The 18,031-nt window shown below is 41.1% G+C and overlaps 1 protein-coding gene and 1 non-coding gene across 6 annotated transcripts in view; both read left to right on the top strand.

Annotated features, from left to right (window-relative positions):
* The first annotated feature begins 2,347 nt into the window (after positions 1-2,347).
* Positions 2,348-18,031, top strand: part of GNS (glucosamine (N-acetyl)-6-sulfatase) — a 47,540-nt gene continuing 31,856 nt past the window's right edge. For 2 of the 5 annotated variants that reach the window (XM_036458943.2, XM_045588212.1), the window contains exons 1-4: positions 2,349-2,711; positions 8,684-8,743; positions 11,851-12,057; positions 15,498-15,563. In XM_036458943.2, coding sequence (XP_036314836.1) covers positions 2,505-2,711; positions 8,684-8,743; positions 11,851-12,057; positions 15,498-15,563 — 540 coding nt within the window. In that variant the 5' untranslated portion in view covers positions 2,349-2,504. Of the gene's footprint in view, positions 2,712-6,760; positions 6,839-8,683; positions 8,744-11,850; positions 12,058-15,497; positions 15,564-18,031 lie in introns of those variants that run through there. The other 3 variants (XM_045588214.1, XM_045588215.1, XM_045588213.1) reach the window with 3 other exon arrangements.
* Positions 12,544-12,650, top strand: LOC118730984. The gene has a single exon (XR_004991707.1). It is a non-coding gene; the product is annotated as a U6 spliceosomal RNA (small nuclear RNA).

Here is an 18,031-nt window from a genome sequence, read left to right as displayed (position 1 = left end):
TGATTTTTCTCCTGGTTACTGCTCATATTTTCCTGTTTGGTGCCTGAGTATTTTTATATTGGAAGTAGGAACTTCTATTGTGAATTTTATGTTGTTGAGTATTTAGATTTTCTTATCTTTTCTTAAAGAGTGGAGGCCTTGTTTTGACAGGCAAATTATGTTTTTTGCAGATCAGCTTGATATTTTGAGACTTGTATTTAAATTTTGTTATCATAGGTGTACAGTATCTTTCATTTATGATAATTTAGCTTGACTAGTAAGGAATAACCTTCCTGGGTTCTCAACTCAATGTTCTTTGTGATTAAGGAAGACTTTCCCTTCTGGCTGGTTCTCAAACATCTCCCCCTCCTTTAAGAATTATTACATCTCCTTAGTTATTCATTGTCTTACCGTCCGGTGTCTTTATCCAATAAAATACACCTTAGTGTTCAATGAAGACTCAAAAAGATAATCTATGCAGATTTATGGAGCCTTTCATCTACAAAGCTTCCTCCTCTTTCTAACTTTGCCACGCGACTTCCAGCTGCCTTGGCCACCCTACACTTAATCTCCGTGCCCTCAACGCAACCTGGTTCTACATGGGATCCTCTTTTTGGTGCCGATTTCTACTAGTGGCAACTAGTAGAAAACTGGCACAATACTTCTATTGTCTAACACTTATAGCTGTATATATATATGACACTTTGAAGTACTTCCACAATTATTTTTACCTTCTGGTACAGTGCTTTCACAAGGTTTAAAAGACTTTTTGTGTTGGATGATCCAGCTTAGAAAATATACACTTTGTTAGAAGCCAGGAGATACAGCCTATTGTTCTGAGTTGGGAATAAGGCTTGGCCACTCACCTTGCCAGGAAAGTTTCTGTTTTCCTATATTTCAGCAGAGGGGCATGGTAGAGCAGGTCTAGAGCCACCACAGACACTCCGGTTTCATGGGACTTTCTAAAGATTGCTTAATATGGTTTTGTTTTTATTCAATGACCACATCCTCCAACATCTTCTAAGGTGGCTTTCAAACATTCACCAAGATGCCTTGGCCAGTGTGTCTCCATTGGTTGGAGCATCATCCCACATAAAGCCGGGCAGAGGTCCTGGCTTGATTCCTGGTCAGGACACTTGCCTAGGTTGTAGGACCTGGGTCATGTCTGGGGCACTAACAAGAGGCAATGGATTTATATTTCTCTCTCACATGGATGTTTCTCTCCCCCACCCTCCCTCTACAATCAATCAACATATCCACTGGTGAAAATCAAACTGAAAATTCACCGAGAAATATTAGGGTAAATATTTGAAAACTCATTAAGGAACATTAGACTGCCAGGATACACAAAATTGTTGATTTGTTTGAAACCACTATTAACAGCCTTGGAGTAACATATAACCAGGCTTGGAATTAAGAGAGCTGACGTGGATCTCTAGCCGGTTTGGCTCAGTGGATAGAGTCTTGGCCTAGGGAGGGAGCATCTCAGAGCCCATTCTGGTCAAGGGCATGTACCTCAGTTGCAGTCTTTTCCCACTCCTGCCGGTGGCAACCAATCTATGTGTTTCTCTCACTTGATTTTTCTTTTTGTCTTTACCTCTCTCTCTCACACTCTCTAAAATCACTGGAAAAATATCCTCAGGAGAGAATTTTAAAAAAGAGAGAGTGCTCTAACCGGTTTGGCTCAGGGTCCCAGGTTTGATTCCGGTCAAGGGCATGTACCTTGATTGCGAGCACATCCCCAGTAGGGGGTGGGCAGGAGGCGGCTGATTGATGATTCTCTCTCATCGATGTTTCTAACTCTCTATCTCCCTCCCTTCCTGTAATAAATCAATAAAATATATTTTTAAGAGAGAGAGAAAGAGAGAGAGAGAGAGAGAGAGAGAGAGAGAGAGAGAGAGAGAAAGGGAGAGAGGAGTTAGGGAGTGAGGGAGAGAGAGAGAGAGAGAGAGAGAGAGAGAGATAGCTGACTTGGAATCCAGCTCCAAATTGAATAGCTGAGTTGCAAAGAAATCAAAACCGTTAAATATAAAGGTCCTCGATTAGTGTTTTTTGTCTTGGGGATTAAACATGGTAAAACCCAGACTCTGCCTACCACCTGATCTCACTAGGTACATTCCTCCTTTCTCTCCCTCCTCCTTTTCATCTTATCCTCGCTCCGTCTTACAGTTTCTGCACCAAATGCTCAGAAACTGGTCCTACCAAAACCACACCAGAGCCTAAGCTCTCAGCACTTCTCCCCAGGCTCGGCCCACTTCCGGGTTCCCTGCCTTGGCCCCGCCCCTCCCTCCCTTCTGTCCGCGGCCCGCCGGCCCCACCCCGCCCCGCCGCCCCACGTGACCGCACGGCGCGCTCCACCCCTGTCCCCTCTCACGTGACCGCGCCTGGGGAGAAAACGCCTGACCCGGGCCCCCGGCTTTCCCGGTTCGCCGACTCTCTCCGCGGCTCCTCGTCCTCTCTCCCTTCAGCCGCCAGCGCGTCCCCCCACACACCGTGCCGGGGTGTCCCCCGGAGCCCTGTCCGCCATGCGGCTTCTGCCTCTGGGCGCAGGCGGGCCCGGGCGACACAGCCCCCGCCACCTCCGCTCCTGCCGCCCGGCGCTGCTGGTTCTGCTGCTGCCGCTGCTGCCGGGCTGCTGCCTGGGGGGCTCCCGGGCGGCGGCGGCCGGCTCTCGGAGGCCCAACGTGGTGCTGCTCCTCACCGACGACCAGGACGAAGTGCTCGGCGGCATGGTAACTCCTGTTCCCGCCCCGCCCCTCTCCCTCTCCCGGGCGGACTCCCTGGTGTCTTGCCCCCTTTCCCCTTCCCCGCCCCGGCCCCCTGGACATGCTGACCGGACCCTGGGCAGGTTTGCTTTGGCCTCGCCAGGCCCTGGACGCAGGACTGAGGGGCTGCAGGACTCTATTTCCTCCTCTTGCTCCAGCGTCTCTTGGAAGGTGACACACACACATACACACGCGCTACAAGGAGCTTCTAGTCTGGACCTGACGGCTGCGGAGCCTGCGTTCCCTCGTGATCTCGGGATGCACAGGTGGACGCCAGTTAGGGGTGGGCAGAACCAGTGAGGAGCAGGTGTTGGCCGAGGAGATGCAAGCCTTGAGTATTTTTTGGATTAGAAGACTAGTACAGCCCCTTCTAGTGTGAGGACCTAGGCCACCCCCGCCTTTGTCCCTGGGTGCAGTGTCTGTGCCTGATATTTATAAAAACAAGTGCTGAAATGAACTAATCTGGTGGGTAGGTTTCGAACTATTTATTCAGGGTGTGCTTTGCCTCCCAAGAATCAAGAAAATCCAATTAGCCTAATTGAACACCTGGCTGATGGCATTCGATACCGTCCGTGTTCCATTTTGTAGCATCTGGGTGTTGTCATGAGACTTCATTCTTTTCCAGAGTTGATTTTGCCTCTGTATCGTTAAGAGTCTTGATGTTTATGACCCTCAGGAGTATCCACCCAAGCCCCTACTCAGGAGAGCACAGAAAGTGGCTTGCCCGAGGCACATAAATGGTGGAGGCAGTCAAGTCAGAATCCTGACTAGTGCTCTGATTCTGGGTCTGGTATTCCTCTTTTTTAAGAACAAGTGCTTTTTTTTTTTTTTTTTTTTTTTTTTGCTTGCTTGCTTTCGCTTCTCTTTTTGCTTTCAGCAAAATGCTGAGATTATGAAAACACTTCAGGCAAGAGGTTCCTAACTTTGTGTAATAACACCCTAGTTCAGTGTCTTTCATCCTGTCCATAAGTGAGTTGTGAAATCAGTTTAGTAACTACCAGCATTTTCACTTTCCTGTGGAACAGACTCCGAAAATAAGAAAATGTCTGTGTGGTACATGCGGCAAAGGTTAAGCATATCCATATCCATATCCATATGTATATGCATTTCTGGGTTGTTAATGAAAATATTAACTCAGGGTTGTATTCAAGAGTATGAGATTCTTTTCTAGCTGATGTTTTAAGACGCTTGCATTTTGACTCCACATTCCTGACACATACGCCTCATTGCCTTTTAATTTCTATTCAGTCACATTGACATTGAAAAGTCTTGACTTAATTGCCCTCCTGGATTTTATTTTGTTCTTTTTTCCCACCGTTCTAACAGCTACACTCCTCCTCCTCACAAAACTCATTTTTTTTTTTTTTTAAGAAAATACCTCTTGTATCCTTGAAAAGTATTTTATCCAGGAAAAACAAGCCACTTCTATAAAAAATTAATAATAGTTTAGTGACTGAAGCATAATTGAAAGGTAAAGCTTTCGCTCTAGCTGGTTTTGCTCAGTGGATAGAGCGTTGGCCTGCGGACTAAAGGGTCCTGGGTTCGATTCGGGCCAAGAGCACATTCCAGGTTGTGGGCTCCAAGCCTAGTGGGGGGGGGGGGGTTGCATAAGGCAGCTGATCAATGAGTCTCTCTCATCATTGATGTTTCTCTCTCCCCCTCTCCCTTCCTTCCTGAAATCAATAAGGAAGTATATTTTAAAAAAGAAAGAAAAGTGTGTGTATGTTTTGTTTTGTTTTTTTAAAAAAGGTAAAGCTTTCACATTTCTGTTGAAAACAAAGTTCATCACTTAAATACAAGATGTGGTGTTCAGAATTCATTTTCTTTCATTTTTGTAGGCCACAGATGTGGTCTCTTCCCCTTAGCATGTTAGTCATATTTGCTTCTTTAAACCACAGAAGTTTCTTTTTTATAGGTGTTTGTACTAGAGAGAAGAGCCAAAATTGTGTGGAGGGAACAAGTTGAATTTAGTGCTGCAACTCTGGAGAATTCTTACTTCTCTTGTAGGCTTTTACAGAATACTTTATGACTAGTTGTCAAACAGGACTTGAAGGGGAAGAGCTAAGACAATATAGCATTTGAGATTCTACTTGGAGCCAGAGTATGAGGTGTTTTATATTTGTGCTTCAGTCATCGCAGGAGTCCTCTGCTGTAGGTATTGTCCTTATCTTAACGAAGAGGAAACTGAAATTTAGAGGGGGCTATAGCTTGGCCAGCTAGGGAGGGGCAAAGCCTGGTGTGTAATGACCTCAGAGCCCCATGCTTTCTCTCCTGTGATAATACTGTGATAATACTGTCTTACAGATGTTATTCCGCCTGCCCACATCAGCGTTACTTACCCACAGGTCAGAGATTCTTCAGGTAACATTTAGGAGCACAGTGGGGTCAGGGAACGCCTTAATTTACATGTAACAAATACTTTGTATATATTATCTGCATTTCTTGGTGCTCCCCCCCCCCCCCCTTCAAAGGATTATGAATTGCCACCACAGTTGGCAAAATTAACTGGTCAATCCCCGCAGACTAATTCAGATGAAAGGATTGTAACACTTGTATTGTGGCTTAATGTGAAACCTGTCATCTTTGAAATAGTCTTTAATGTGGTAGTGTCCTCTTTAATATTTCATTGTATTTGTTGCAGGTATCTGGGATTTCCTTTTTAGGTTGTTTTTTGTTTGTTTGTTTGTTCGTTTGTTGTTTTTTTACCCAGGGAACTATTCTTGTAGATTTCTTGAATTATTTGTTTTTAATCCTCACCTGAAGACATACTTACAATTTTAGAGCGAGGGGACGAAGGAGAGAGAGAAACATCAGTGGGAGAGAGGAACATCAATTGATTGCTTTCCAATACACACCTTGACCGGGGATTGAACACCCAACCTGGATATGTGCCCTGGAACTGAGCTACACTGGCCTGGGTTCAATTTCTTGGTTTTATTTAAATGTAATTATGGTGTGGTGGACATCCTGTTTTTCACAGAAGCACAGGATTGTTTTTAAAAAATCATTCACTCTAGAAAAATTGACAGGGTTAAAATTTCAAGGAAGTGAGGGGAGGAGTTGTAATGAAATGTAGGGGAAGAATAAATATTTACATGATGTCTTTGGTTTGCTTAAAGCAGAATGGTTTTCCATTGAAAAAGGAAAAGTTTGCCGAAACCGGTTTGGCTCAGTGGATAGAGCATCGGCCTGCGGACTGAAAGGTCCCAGGTTCGATTCCGGTCAAGGGCATGTACCTTGGTTGTGGGCACATCCCCAGTAGGAGGTGTGCAAGAGGCAGCTGATGGATGCTTCTCTCTCATCGATGTTTCTATCTATCCCTCTCTCTTCCTCTGTAAAAAATCAATAAAATATATTTTTTTTTAAAAAGGAAAAAGAAAAGTTAGCTATAGAATTACCAAACTTTATTTCAGAGTAGGTGTACATGGAAGCTAGGAAAGTAAATGACTCCTTGGGATTTTTATGGAAGGGATTTTGCTTTGGATGTTGTAAAGTAACACATTTACCTATATACGAGTATAAGATTGGCTGCTTCATGAAGAATGTGGTATGGCCTTAACCTCACCAATCATTATATTTGCTTAGCTCTTAAGGATCCATGTTAGCATTCAGACATGCATACACATTTTCAGTACAGTGTGGTTTCTTGCCTGGGACTTACTTGATTAAGCACAGATTTTATGCTTATCATTTGTACTATGAATAATCTAAAGATTATGGTTATTGATATAAATCTCTTACATTAAACTCTAGATTCTTGTGCAGCCCTCCATCAATTCTTTGGCTTCTGCCTAACTCTCTGAACTTGTCTTATCCCACTCACACACACACACACACACACACACACACACACACACACCCCGAATTACTGATTGCACTGCTTCTGCCACACGTGCCCTGCTTTTTGTCACTCACACGTGCCTCTGTCCTTCTCTGGCAGCCTTTGTACTTGCTGTTCACTCAGCCTAGAAGCGTCTTATCCTGCACGTTTGTGGGGCTGACTCATCATCATGTGACTCAATATGGTTACCTCCTGAAAGAGGCCATCCCTGACCTATCACCTAAAGTGTTTTCCACTTTTCATCCCACCAGCTGTAAGCATATCATCCTGGTTTATTCTGTTCATAGCATTTTCACCACCCAGAATGCTTGCTTGTTTACCTGTTAGTTGTTTAAGCCCCCAAGAGTGCAAGGATCTTCAGGGCAGGGACTTTCTATCTTTATCCACTTCTATTGCCAAAACCAGTCAATGCCTGGCACAAATTAAGTGTTTAATAAATGTTATACTAGTATAAGCACACAATAGAGTCTTACTGTAAATCAGATATTCCTCAGTAACTTTGCATATTTGTCAAACAGTCTGATAGCTAGGTCAGATATAATCAACTCACATGGATCTTTTCTCGCCCTCCCTGCACTTATTTCCCCTCCCTTTATCCTCACTGTACCTCAGATTCTTCATCCATCTAATGTTTTATGCAGCCCAGTATTCTGTACCTGAGTGTAGCATCGAGGGATGCTTTATGGGAGATAATGACTGATGACATTGTTTCTGAAGGTTACCAAAGACCTATGTCTCTAGCATTTCTTGGGGACCCATTATGCATCTACTCATGAAATGATCAAAGTAGTTGTTTGGGTTTTTTTGTTTATTTGTTTTTCAAAGAGAAAGGAAGGGAGAAGGAAAGATAAAGTGCTAGAAACATTGATGAGACAGGAATATCATTGATCGGCTAACTCCTACATGCCCCACACTGGGGATTGAGCCCACAATCTGGAGATGTGCCCTGACCAGGAATCAAACCAATGATCTCTTGGTTCCTGAATCAATGCTCAACTGCTGAGCCACATTGACCAGAGTCAAAGTTCTTCTTGAATATGTTAGAATTCTCATCCTTTTGAGCTTTTGGGTTCCTTAATTTTTCTACTATCTATGCAAAACAATGGGGGAAAGTAATTTATAGAATATTGAAAATGAGGCTCTTGTTAACACAGTTATATATTTGGATTGTCTTTAAGGAACTGTTATACAACAAAATACACTTAGAGCTGCATTTAATATAGCCCTAGATTTCAAAGGTACTTGAGAATCATCATGAATTGACTCTCATAATACAACTAAAATGAGCCTCTTCAATGGTCCTTTCTTGCTATGTGGCCTTTGAATAAAGTTTATTCAGATTTATGGTCCTTTTTATTTGTATTTAAATGACCATTTTTAGACTTTTATCCTCACTGCAGGATTTGATACTAATTATCATCTATATTTGTCAGGATCTTAGATTTTGAATAAATGATAAAAAGCAAGAAATAAACAAAATAATTTCTGAGTAGTCTTTTGCTTGACAGGGTTCTGTGTATACCTGTTTGCCACCTGGTTCCAGTTCTTACCTGAGGTGGTGATCTGTCTAGTGCAGAGGGCTGTGCGTTTGCAGTCAAAAGTGTGCATCTGGGCTCCACCACTGAATGACTGATATTGGACTTAATCTCTGAGCCTCAGTCTTGCTGGCTTTCAGAACCTAAGTGTTATAACTTTTAAAAGGTGGAAGGCTCCTTTTATATGATTTCCCACATCCTACTTCAAAAGATGAATTAATGGAGATAGTTCTGCCCTGTCTCTTAAGGAGTCTGGTGACAAATGAGATAAGGGCCCAAAATTTCATTACATTGAAATCAGCACTGCTAGAAAAATACCATCAGCTGTGAACTTTCCCCTCCTACAAGCATTATGAAGCCCTGAACTTTGCAAAGGAAAGAACTGACTAACCAAACCTGTTTGCTTTATCTCCGGAATCACTCTCTTGGCTGTTTCTTAGGGTCAGATGAAGCTGATCGATTGGGAATAAGAGATTGAAATAAGATGCAAAACCCACGAATTTTGGTCTGTGTATTGTAGTTGATTGAAAGAAATAGTTTAACAGATAATTTTTGCTTTACAGACACCACTGAAGAAAACCAAGGCTCTCATCGGAGAGATGGGGATGACTTTCTCAAGTGCTGTAAGTTTTAAAGCCAATTTAATTTTGTTAAACTTTAATTGTATGTATGTTCTAAGAAGAAACACTCTCTTTGGGGTAGTCTGTTTTGTTTTTTCTTCCCTAATTAAAAGCCTGATTTGAAGGAGGGACCTTATTTAATGTGATAAATTATGTTAATTGAAATACTACTTCTTACCAATTGGAGATATTCTGTAGGCAATTTCTAAGCCAGTCTTTTTTACAACTTAGAACTTGAGAATTTTATTTCAAACCTGACTGAGGTTTGAATGTGGATTGTAAGCATCAAATGCTATGCTAACTGTCCCATGGTAAAAGCTTGCAGACCCCTTTACAAAATCCAGTTAACCGTGAAAGCCAAACCTGACAAAGACAATAGCAACAAAGCCAACAACAATTGTATGTATGTGTGAATGTATAAAACAAATACATGTATATATAAACATAGGTACAGAGACTCAAATGCTAGCAAACTTGAGAACCATGCACATACACAAGTAATTGGTAGCCTATTGAGTAGCAGCCTAGTGTTGTGCTTCAGAGTGCGGACTCTGGAGCCAACTGTCTAGTTTCAAATGCTCTCTGCCTCTTTTCCAGCTGTGTGATCTTGGGCAAGTTATTAAGCTTTCTGGCCTTTATTTTCCACATTTATAAATGGGAATACTAAAACTTATCTCAGGGTTTATGTGAGGTTAAGTGAATTGATACATATAAAGCAACCACTGTATCCCTGCCTGACTTATAATTGATTTCAGTCACCCCTGGATATCTGTGAGGGATTGGTTCCAGGACCACCCCCACCCCCAAAGATACCAAATCGGTGGGTGCTCAAGTCCGTTACATGTAATAGCATAGTATTTGCATGTAACTTAGGCACATACTCCTGTGGACTTTATGTTACCTAATGCAATGGAAATACTATGTAAACAGTTGTTATACTGCATTGTTTATGGAATAGTGACAATAAAAAGACTGTACAAGTTCAGTACAAAATGCAACCACATTATAGACCTAATTATACTATTCACGTCTGCAACAATGTAATGTTTTTCCCCTGAATATTTTCAATCTGAGGTTGGTTGAATCTGTGGATTCGGAACCCACACATACAGAGGGCTGACTGTACTATACAATGGTGGTTATTACATTGTCCACCAACATGGAATTGGTAGTGAAAGAAGGATAATTATATGTACATTCCAATAGATGATTGAAAATTCTCTGAAATTTTAGCATCTTTTCCTGGTAATTTATTAAGCTGTTGGAAGAATGCATCCTTATGATGAATATTTCAGACAAATAGCACATCTGTAGTTAAGGTGAAATACTCTGGTCACTGTTGTTAGGGAGACAGAGGGCTAATACCTCTTGCTTAATATTGTTCTGAACTCTAGTCGTTGGCATAGTCTTGCAAAATTAAGAGGTAAAACTATTGGGAAAAGACAAAATTATTATTTCCACTTGTTTGGATTGTCTACCTAGAAAATGAGAATTATTGGAAAACTTTTAATAGAACTTAGTAAGATAGAAATCAAACAAACAACCAAAAAACAAAAAAACAAAAAACACACACACTTCCATATAACCAGTTAGAGAAATATGGGAGGGAGAAAAAATCTTATTCACATAGCAGGAAAATTCAGACTCTGGAAATAAGCTAGTGGTAGCTAGTAATGGTTCTTTAAGACCTATCTATATAAAGTTACAGAACTTAGTAAGTGATATAATAAAAGCTATTTAATATGAAGACATGCATATTACTTTCCATGGGAAGAAACAAGATTATGAAGTATTTATTCTAATCAGAATCCTAATAAGATTTTTTTATGCTGAATTCAGTGAATCCAAAGTTATCTGGAATAATAAGTAGGTTAGAACAATTAGGATAATTTTTTTAAAGGAAGAAATTGCTCTACTGGATACTAAAATGTAATATGAAGATACAATAAACAGTGTGGAAGTCCCAAAAATTAGATTAGGAAACAAAAAAGGGAAAGAATTAGAAGTTGCCAATGTGAAAATTACAAAAGTCAAACATCTAACAAAATTAAAAGGCAAAAGTAAAAAACAGGAAGTATTTGTAGCATGACTGAATCCTTTTTTAATTCCAGTTTTATGTAACAAGAAGGCAATAGCTCAAGAGGAAAAAATGTGCAAAGCACTTGAACAGACCATTCCCATAAGCACAGTTGGACATTGTGCATGTGGAGAATGTTCACCAGTATTTAAAAATGTCAAATCCAATAAAAGGCCAAATAAATACTAAGTATTTAAAAAGGATACTATATCATTTTGACAAAGGTATGCTCAAATGAGCCTGCCTTCTCTGCTGGTGGAAGTATAAGCTAGTATTACCCTTCTGTTAAATGTGCATTAAGAGTTACACAGATATTATTGGGTAGAATGAGGTAAGTCTATTGATCATAGTAGCAAATAGAAACATAATTAAAGTAGAAAAAAAAATCTCTTTCATGTATAAAATGATACAGGAAATACATAAAGCTACAGATTAGCCTGAACATGACCTTCTACTTCTAGCTACATTAAATTCAAGTAGTAGTCTTTTTTATAAAATATATTTTATTGATTTTTTTTATAGAGAAGGGAGAGAGATAGAAGGTTAGATACTACATCAATCAACTGCCTCCTGCACACTCCCTACTGGGTATGTGCCTGCAACCAAGGTACATGCCCTTGACCGGAATAGAACCTGGGACCCTTCAGTCCGCAGGCTGACACTCTATCCACTGAGCCAAACCAGTTAGGACTCAAGTACTAGTGGTCTTTATCTTTAGTTAAGACCTAGCTCCCACTATGCTGTTCTCCTTGTATGTAAATATTTATTTGAGGTGAGGTTAGACTAACATGTTATCCTGCAGAAAGAAACCAGCTAAAAAAAGTAGTCTGTTTCTTGGTTTGTTTTTTCTGCTTTACTGTTATTATATATGGCAGCTTGGAAATGTGTCATATGCAAAGAATATTTCTATAAGGGGAAACTAGATATTTGAAGTTAAAATATTGAGTAGCTTTCTTTAATTCTTTTTAGAAATTATGAGAAATTCATCTTTCTTGTGTAACTTTATTCTTTTTTGCTTCTGTTTCCTTTGTAGTATGTGCCAAGTGCTCTTTGCTGCCCGAGCCGTGCCAGTATCCTGACAGGGAAGTACCCACATAACCATCACGTTGTTAACAACACGTTAGAGGGAAACTGCAGTAGTAAGTCTTGGCAGAAGATCGAGGAACCAAATACTTTCCCAGCAATTCTCAGGTCATTGTGTGGTTATCAGACCTTTTTTGCAGGAAAATACTTAAATGAGGTATGTTGAATGGTCTAATTATTCCTCTCCCCCCCTTTTTTTAATAACAGCTTTTTAAATGTGAATTACTAATAGAATTCATGCTACTTTTTTAAAAAAATAAAAAGTATCTGTTCAAGTCATGTTTAAAGGATTTTTGGCAAATGTTTTCTAATCTGCCCATAAATAAGAACTTATATAAACATATTTATATCATTTGGGTACTGTATTTATTCTTTTAAATAGTCTCAGGAGCATTTGTTGAAAAATTATCCTAGGACTACCCCGACTGCGTGGGTCGGTCAGTTGGAGCATCATCCTCTACACCAAAAAGGTTATGGGTTCGATTCTTGGTCAGGGCACATACCTGGATTGCAGGTTTGATCCCGGTCAGATCTATACAGGAGGCAGTTGATTGATGTTTGTTTGTTTTTTCCCCCTCCCTCCTTTCTCTTCTCTCCTCCCATTCCCCCTTTTTCTCTCTCTAAAAAAAAAAAAAAAAAATCAGTGCTCACTTCAGCAACACATATACTAAAATTGGAACAATAAAGAAAAGGTTAGCATGGTCCCTGCACAATGATGACACACAAATTTATGAAGCATTCCATAAAAAAAAAAAAATCAATAAAAGCATATCCTAGCTCAGTGTCGGCAAACCGCGGCTCCTGAGCCACATTCGGCTCTTTGGCCCCTTGAATGTGGTTCTTCCACAAAATACCACATGCCGGTGCGCACGTACAGTGCAATTGAAACTTCGTGGCCCATGGGCAGAAGTCGGTTTTCAGCCTGGGCGAGTGCCATTAGAACACTCAAGGGGCCAAAGAGCTGCATGTGGCTTGCGAGCTGCAGTTTGCCGACCACTGTCCTACCCAACTGGAGTGGCTCAGTTGGTTGAGCCTTTTCCTATTCAGTGAAAGGTTGCTGGTTCAATTCCCCATCAGAACATATACCTGGATTGCATGTTCAACCTCTGGTCCTGTCACATAGGGAAGGCAACCAATTGATGTTTTTCTCCCTCTCTTTTTTCCTCTCCCTCTCCCTCACTCTAAGCATGTCTTCAGGTGGAGATTAAAAAACAAATTAAAATCCTGAGGTGAGGATTAAAATAATAATAATTATCCTAGGACTGCTGCTGTGTACATCTTCCCCTTTTACTCAAGAACTCTGCTTGTCATGTGGCTGTCATGTTATCTTTGTTTCCATTTCTTCTATATTAGGATCAGAATGAAGAATATTTCTTTAGTATCTTTCCTGAATTACAATTTAGGCTTAACCCATTTTGTAACCTGAAAAGTGGGAACAGAATGTGGACAGATGAGTGATAAAGAGAAAGCACCCAGAGCCAGGGACAGTCAGGCCATTAAAGCAGGTGACTGAGTGTCCATGTGCAGCTATTTGGGCCTAGATGGAGAGAGACCGCATTGTGACCTGCCAAGGCCAGATTTCATGGCCTCACTGGCCTTCGCTTTTAGTCAGAATTTAGCTTTAAAGGAAATAGTGTGTTTGAGGGTATTTGGGGTTAACTCAATAGGAAAATTGGGAGTGCAGGACAGAGAGAAGATGTACATTTTCTTATATATTTTTATCTGGTTGCTAAATATCTTAATATTTGATCTGATTTTTTTTTCACTTTTCCCACTCCCCACAATAATTAGGGGAATTTGCATTCTTGTGGGTTGGAAAGAAGATGACTCAGTTTGAAAAGAATAATGAGGAATATATAAGTACAGATACTAGGTCATTGTGTTAAGACTATGGGTCATAAAGAAAACTTATACTACTTTGCATATTAAAGAGCATCTAATATATACAAAATTAAGAGAAATTTTTTTTTTTTTTTTTTTTTTTAATGGGGCAGGCTCTTCTTCTTTTTTCTCTTTTAATATATTTTATTGACTTCATAGGGGAAGGGAGAAGGAAAGGGAGATGATTGAGAATCATTGATCAGCCAGCTCCTACATGCCCCATGATATTTTGGTGAATCTCCAATGTATTCACCAACCCAGAAGCTCTCTGAACTCCATTCTCCTGGGTATTTATGGAGGCTCTGCTACACAGTCATGAATGATTAAATCATTGCCCACTGATGATTCTATTAGCAACTAGCCTTCAGTCTTTGGGTGCTTTTGAAAAGACCCCTACTGGGGATCCAAAGGGCAAACCAGGGCATGTGCCCTTGACTGGAATCGAACCCTGGATTCACAGGCTGATGCTCTATCCACTGAGCCAAACCAGCAAGGACAAGGGGCAGGCTCTTCTTTACAGGATGTCAGCTAATACATGTAGAAGGAATGACAGAATCAACAAAGTCAACATTTTATAATCATTAGAGTGGATGTTAAAATGGTTAATTATAAATTGTTTAAAAACAAGTTATTTTTACAAACTGTCACCTTAAACATTACTTGTTAATTGCAAAAGGGAAAAGGTACCTTTACAATGGAAAGTGCAGGCCAACTGTAACCAAGTGATAAAACTTAAGGAGAAATTCTTTAAAATACAAAGATTTAGCCCTAGCTGGTTTTGCTCAGTGGATATAGCATCGGCCTACAGACTGAAGGGATCCAGGTTTGATTCCAGTCAAGGGAACATGCCCAGGTTGCTATCTTAATCACCAGTAGGGGGCATGTAGGAGTCAGCCTCTCAATGATTCTCTCTCATCATTGATGTTTCTATCTCCCTCTCCCTCTCCCCTCCTCTCTGAAATCAATAAAAATATATATTTAAATATATATTTATAAAATACAAATATTTCATTCTCAGAAGCTAAATTCTGCCTTAAGTGGGCAGTATTAAACCTTGCTGAGGTAGAGTGGGATGATTCTATGGTCTCTTCACTTGCTCAGTTCCAAAAGTAGATTTCATCATCAAGACAACAGAAACTATTGGCTGGTAGCTCATAGTTGGGTTATTTTCACTGTTGTTAGTCACAAGGTCAGTTGGACTACTCAGCAAATGAGCCCTGTGGCCTAAGCCATATGGCCATCTTCTGTAAAGGGCCAGAAGTAAATAATTTGGGCTTTGCAAGCTGTATGGCTCTGTTGTAAGTTCAACTCTGTCATCGTAGCATGAAAGCAGCTATAGACGTTACATAAACTGATGAGTGTGGCTGTGTTCCAATAAACTTTATCACCACTGAAATTTCAATTTCATTTAGCTGTCACATGTTATATTCTTTTTAGGATTGGACTGTATATTTTTTTAATGGTTGTGGGGGTGGGGGGGATTTTAGCTTGCTGGCCATACAAAACAGCAGCTAGATTTGGCCTGTATTTTGCCAGCTCATACTTCAGAAGTTTCTGGGAATATGGTGTCCTTTATATTTTGCTGGTTTGTGTGTTTGGGAAAGTGAGTGCCTGCCGTGTTTCAGGAACTGATCTAAAAAGATTCTACACGTGTCCTGTTTGTTTGTGTCTCTTTATGTCTGAGGACTTCTAATGCCCTGCTTGTCTGCTTTTCAGTATGGAGCTCCAGCTGCTGGTGGGCTAGAATACGTTCCTCCGGGATGGAGCTACTGGTATGCCTTGGTGAGTGATTACTGAAGTCAGTGACGATTACAGCCCACAGATGTCAAATGTGTGTACTCCATGATTTAGCTCTGATATTGACATAACTTGGTTTGCTTTTATGATGGGCTGTTTCATCTCCCTGAAGTAAAGTCTTTTGATTTGCAAGTAATTCCTTTGTGGGCGTTGAGCAACATATTTTGCTGTTCTACCTGATCCACTCCTGTTTTTTTAAAGTAGGACAGGCTTGGCCAGTGTTGCTCAGTGATTAGAGCATCAACCCATGCAGGTTCAGTTCCCAGTCAAGGGCATGTACCTGGGTTGCAGGTTCGATCCCTGGCTTCAGTTGGAATGTGTGTGGGAGGCAACCAATCATTGTGTCTCTCTCACTCGATGTTTCTTTTTTCTCTCTCTCTCCCCCCAACCCCTTCTTTCCCTCCCTTCCACTCTCTAAAATAATCCAATGGAAAAAAATATCCTTGGGTGAGGTTTAACAAAAAATAAAAAGTAGGACATATTATTGAAACTATGCTAATAGTTAATTAAAACCCTATTCAAAAATTCTAATTTTTTTAATAAATCTTTATTGTTCATATTACTACAAATGTTCCTCTTTTTTTTCCCCCATCCATTGCTCCCCTCCACCAGGTTCCCACCCCACCCTCTGCCCTTTCCCCACCCCTCATTGTCCTCATCCATAGGTGCACAGTTTATGTTCAGTCTCTTCCCACATCCCCCTCTCCCCTTTTGCCCAAGAATCGTTAGTTCACTCCCCTTCCATACCTCTGATTCTATTATATTCAACAGTTAATATTGTTCATCAGATTTTTTTTTTAATTCCCCTGGTTTTTAGATTCACTTGTTGATAGTTACGTATTTATTGTTCATAGTTTTTATCTTTATTTTCTTCCTCTTCCTAAAGAACCCCCTTCAGCAATTCATATAATTCTGATTTGGCAGTGATGAATTCCTTTAGCTTTTTTTTATTAGTGAAGCTCTTTATCTGGCCTTCGATTCTGAGTGATAGCTTTGCTGAGTAGAGTATTTTTGGCTGTAGGTTCTTGCTATTCATCACCTTGGATATTTCTTGCCATTCTCGTCTGGCCTGCATGGTTTCTGTTGACAAATCAGCTGACAATCGTATGGGTGCTCCTTTATAGGTAACTACCTGCTTTGCTCTTGCTGCTTTTAATATTCTCTCTTTGTCTTTTGCTCTTGGAATTTTAATTATGGTGTGTCTTGGTGTGGTCCTCTTTGGATTCCTTTTGTTTAGGGTTCTGTGCGCTTCCTGGACTTGTAAGTCTAATTCTTTCACCAGGTGGGGGAAGTTTTCTGTCACTATTTCTTTCAGTATGTTTTTGATATCTTGCTCTCTCTCTTCTTCTGGGACCACCATAATTCTGATGTTGGTTCGCTTGAAGTTGTCCCAGAGGTTTCTTACATTATCTTCAACTTTCTGGATTCTCTTGCCTTCTTGCTTCTGCGGAGGAGTGTCTTCTGGCTCTTTATGTTCCAAATCTTTGACTTGATTCTTGCGATCTTCCATTCTGTTTTTAAGACTTTGTATGTTTTATTTCAGACAGTGTATTCTTTATTTCTTGTTGATCCCTTATTATTTCTTGTTGATTCCTTATTATTTCTAGTTGATCCCTTTTCATATTCTCATAGGACTTATCAATCTTTTCTAGGAAATTCTTGAAAAACCTTATAAGTGTGGTTTTGAACTCTATATTCAGTCGCTTTTTGTCCTCCATTACATTCGTTTGTGATTTATTTCCATGTCTCAGCATTTTCGCAGCTTCCCTGAGTTGGTAGCCTTAAAAGTCTCTGTGTTCTGCTTGGATGGGGCGGGATTTCAGTGTGGAGCCTACAGTCTTGCCTTCCGTCAGCCACGCCCTATGTGGCTCCTGAGTCTCAGCGTTTCTCAGGGTCCTTTGGTACTCGCTGCAAGCAACTCTGAGAGTAAGGTGCCATCGAGTTTCGCCTGCTACCAGTCTAGTCTCTCTCCCAATAAGCCCAGAACTGGGGTTCAGTTCAGTTGGAAGTGGGGTTCAGAGCAGTCTGGAGCTTTTGTCTCCTTCCCGCCAGAGCAGTCCCGCAGCACAGCCAACCTTCCCTTCTCTGCGGGCAATGTGCGCGCCTCCGGGGGCTCTGCCTTTCACCGCTCCCCCGGGTTTCTGCCTTACAGCCCAGTCTCCCTCTGTATGAGCCTGGGTCCCCGGGGTCTGGCCTAGAACTGGGGCTCAGAACAGTTGGAACTGGGGCTCAGCACAGTCCAGAGCTTTTGTCTCCTTTCCACTCGGGCAATCTGGCAACAGAGTCAACAGTCCGTCCTCTGCATGCAGTGTGTGCGCCTCCGGGGGCTCTGCCTTTCGCTGCTCCCCCGAGATTCCACCTCACAGGCCAGGCTTTCTCTATATGCGCCTGGGTCCCCAGGGTCTGGCCTAGAACTGGGGTTCAGTGCTGTCGGGTCTGGGGTTCGGCACAAT

The sequence above is a fragment of the Pipistrellus kuhlii genome, unplaced genomic scaffold, assembly GCF_014108245.1.
Source record: "Pipistrellus kuhlii isolate mPipKuh1 unplaced genomic scaffold, mPipKuh1.p scaffold_m20_p_3, whole genome shotgun sequence".
NCBI lineage: Eukaryota > Metazoa > Chordata > Mammalia > Chiroptera > Vespertilionidae > Pipistrellus > Pipistrellus kuhlii.
Note: the sequence above shows the minus strand (reverse complement) of the source record. Positions and strands in the feature narration are given on the sequence as shown.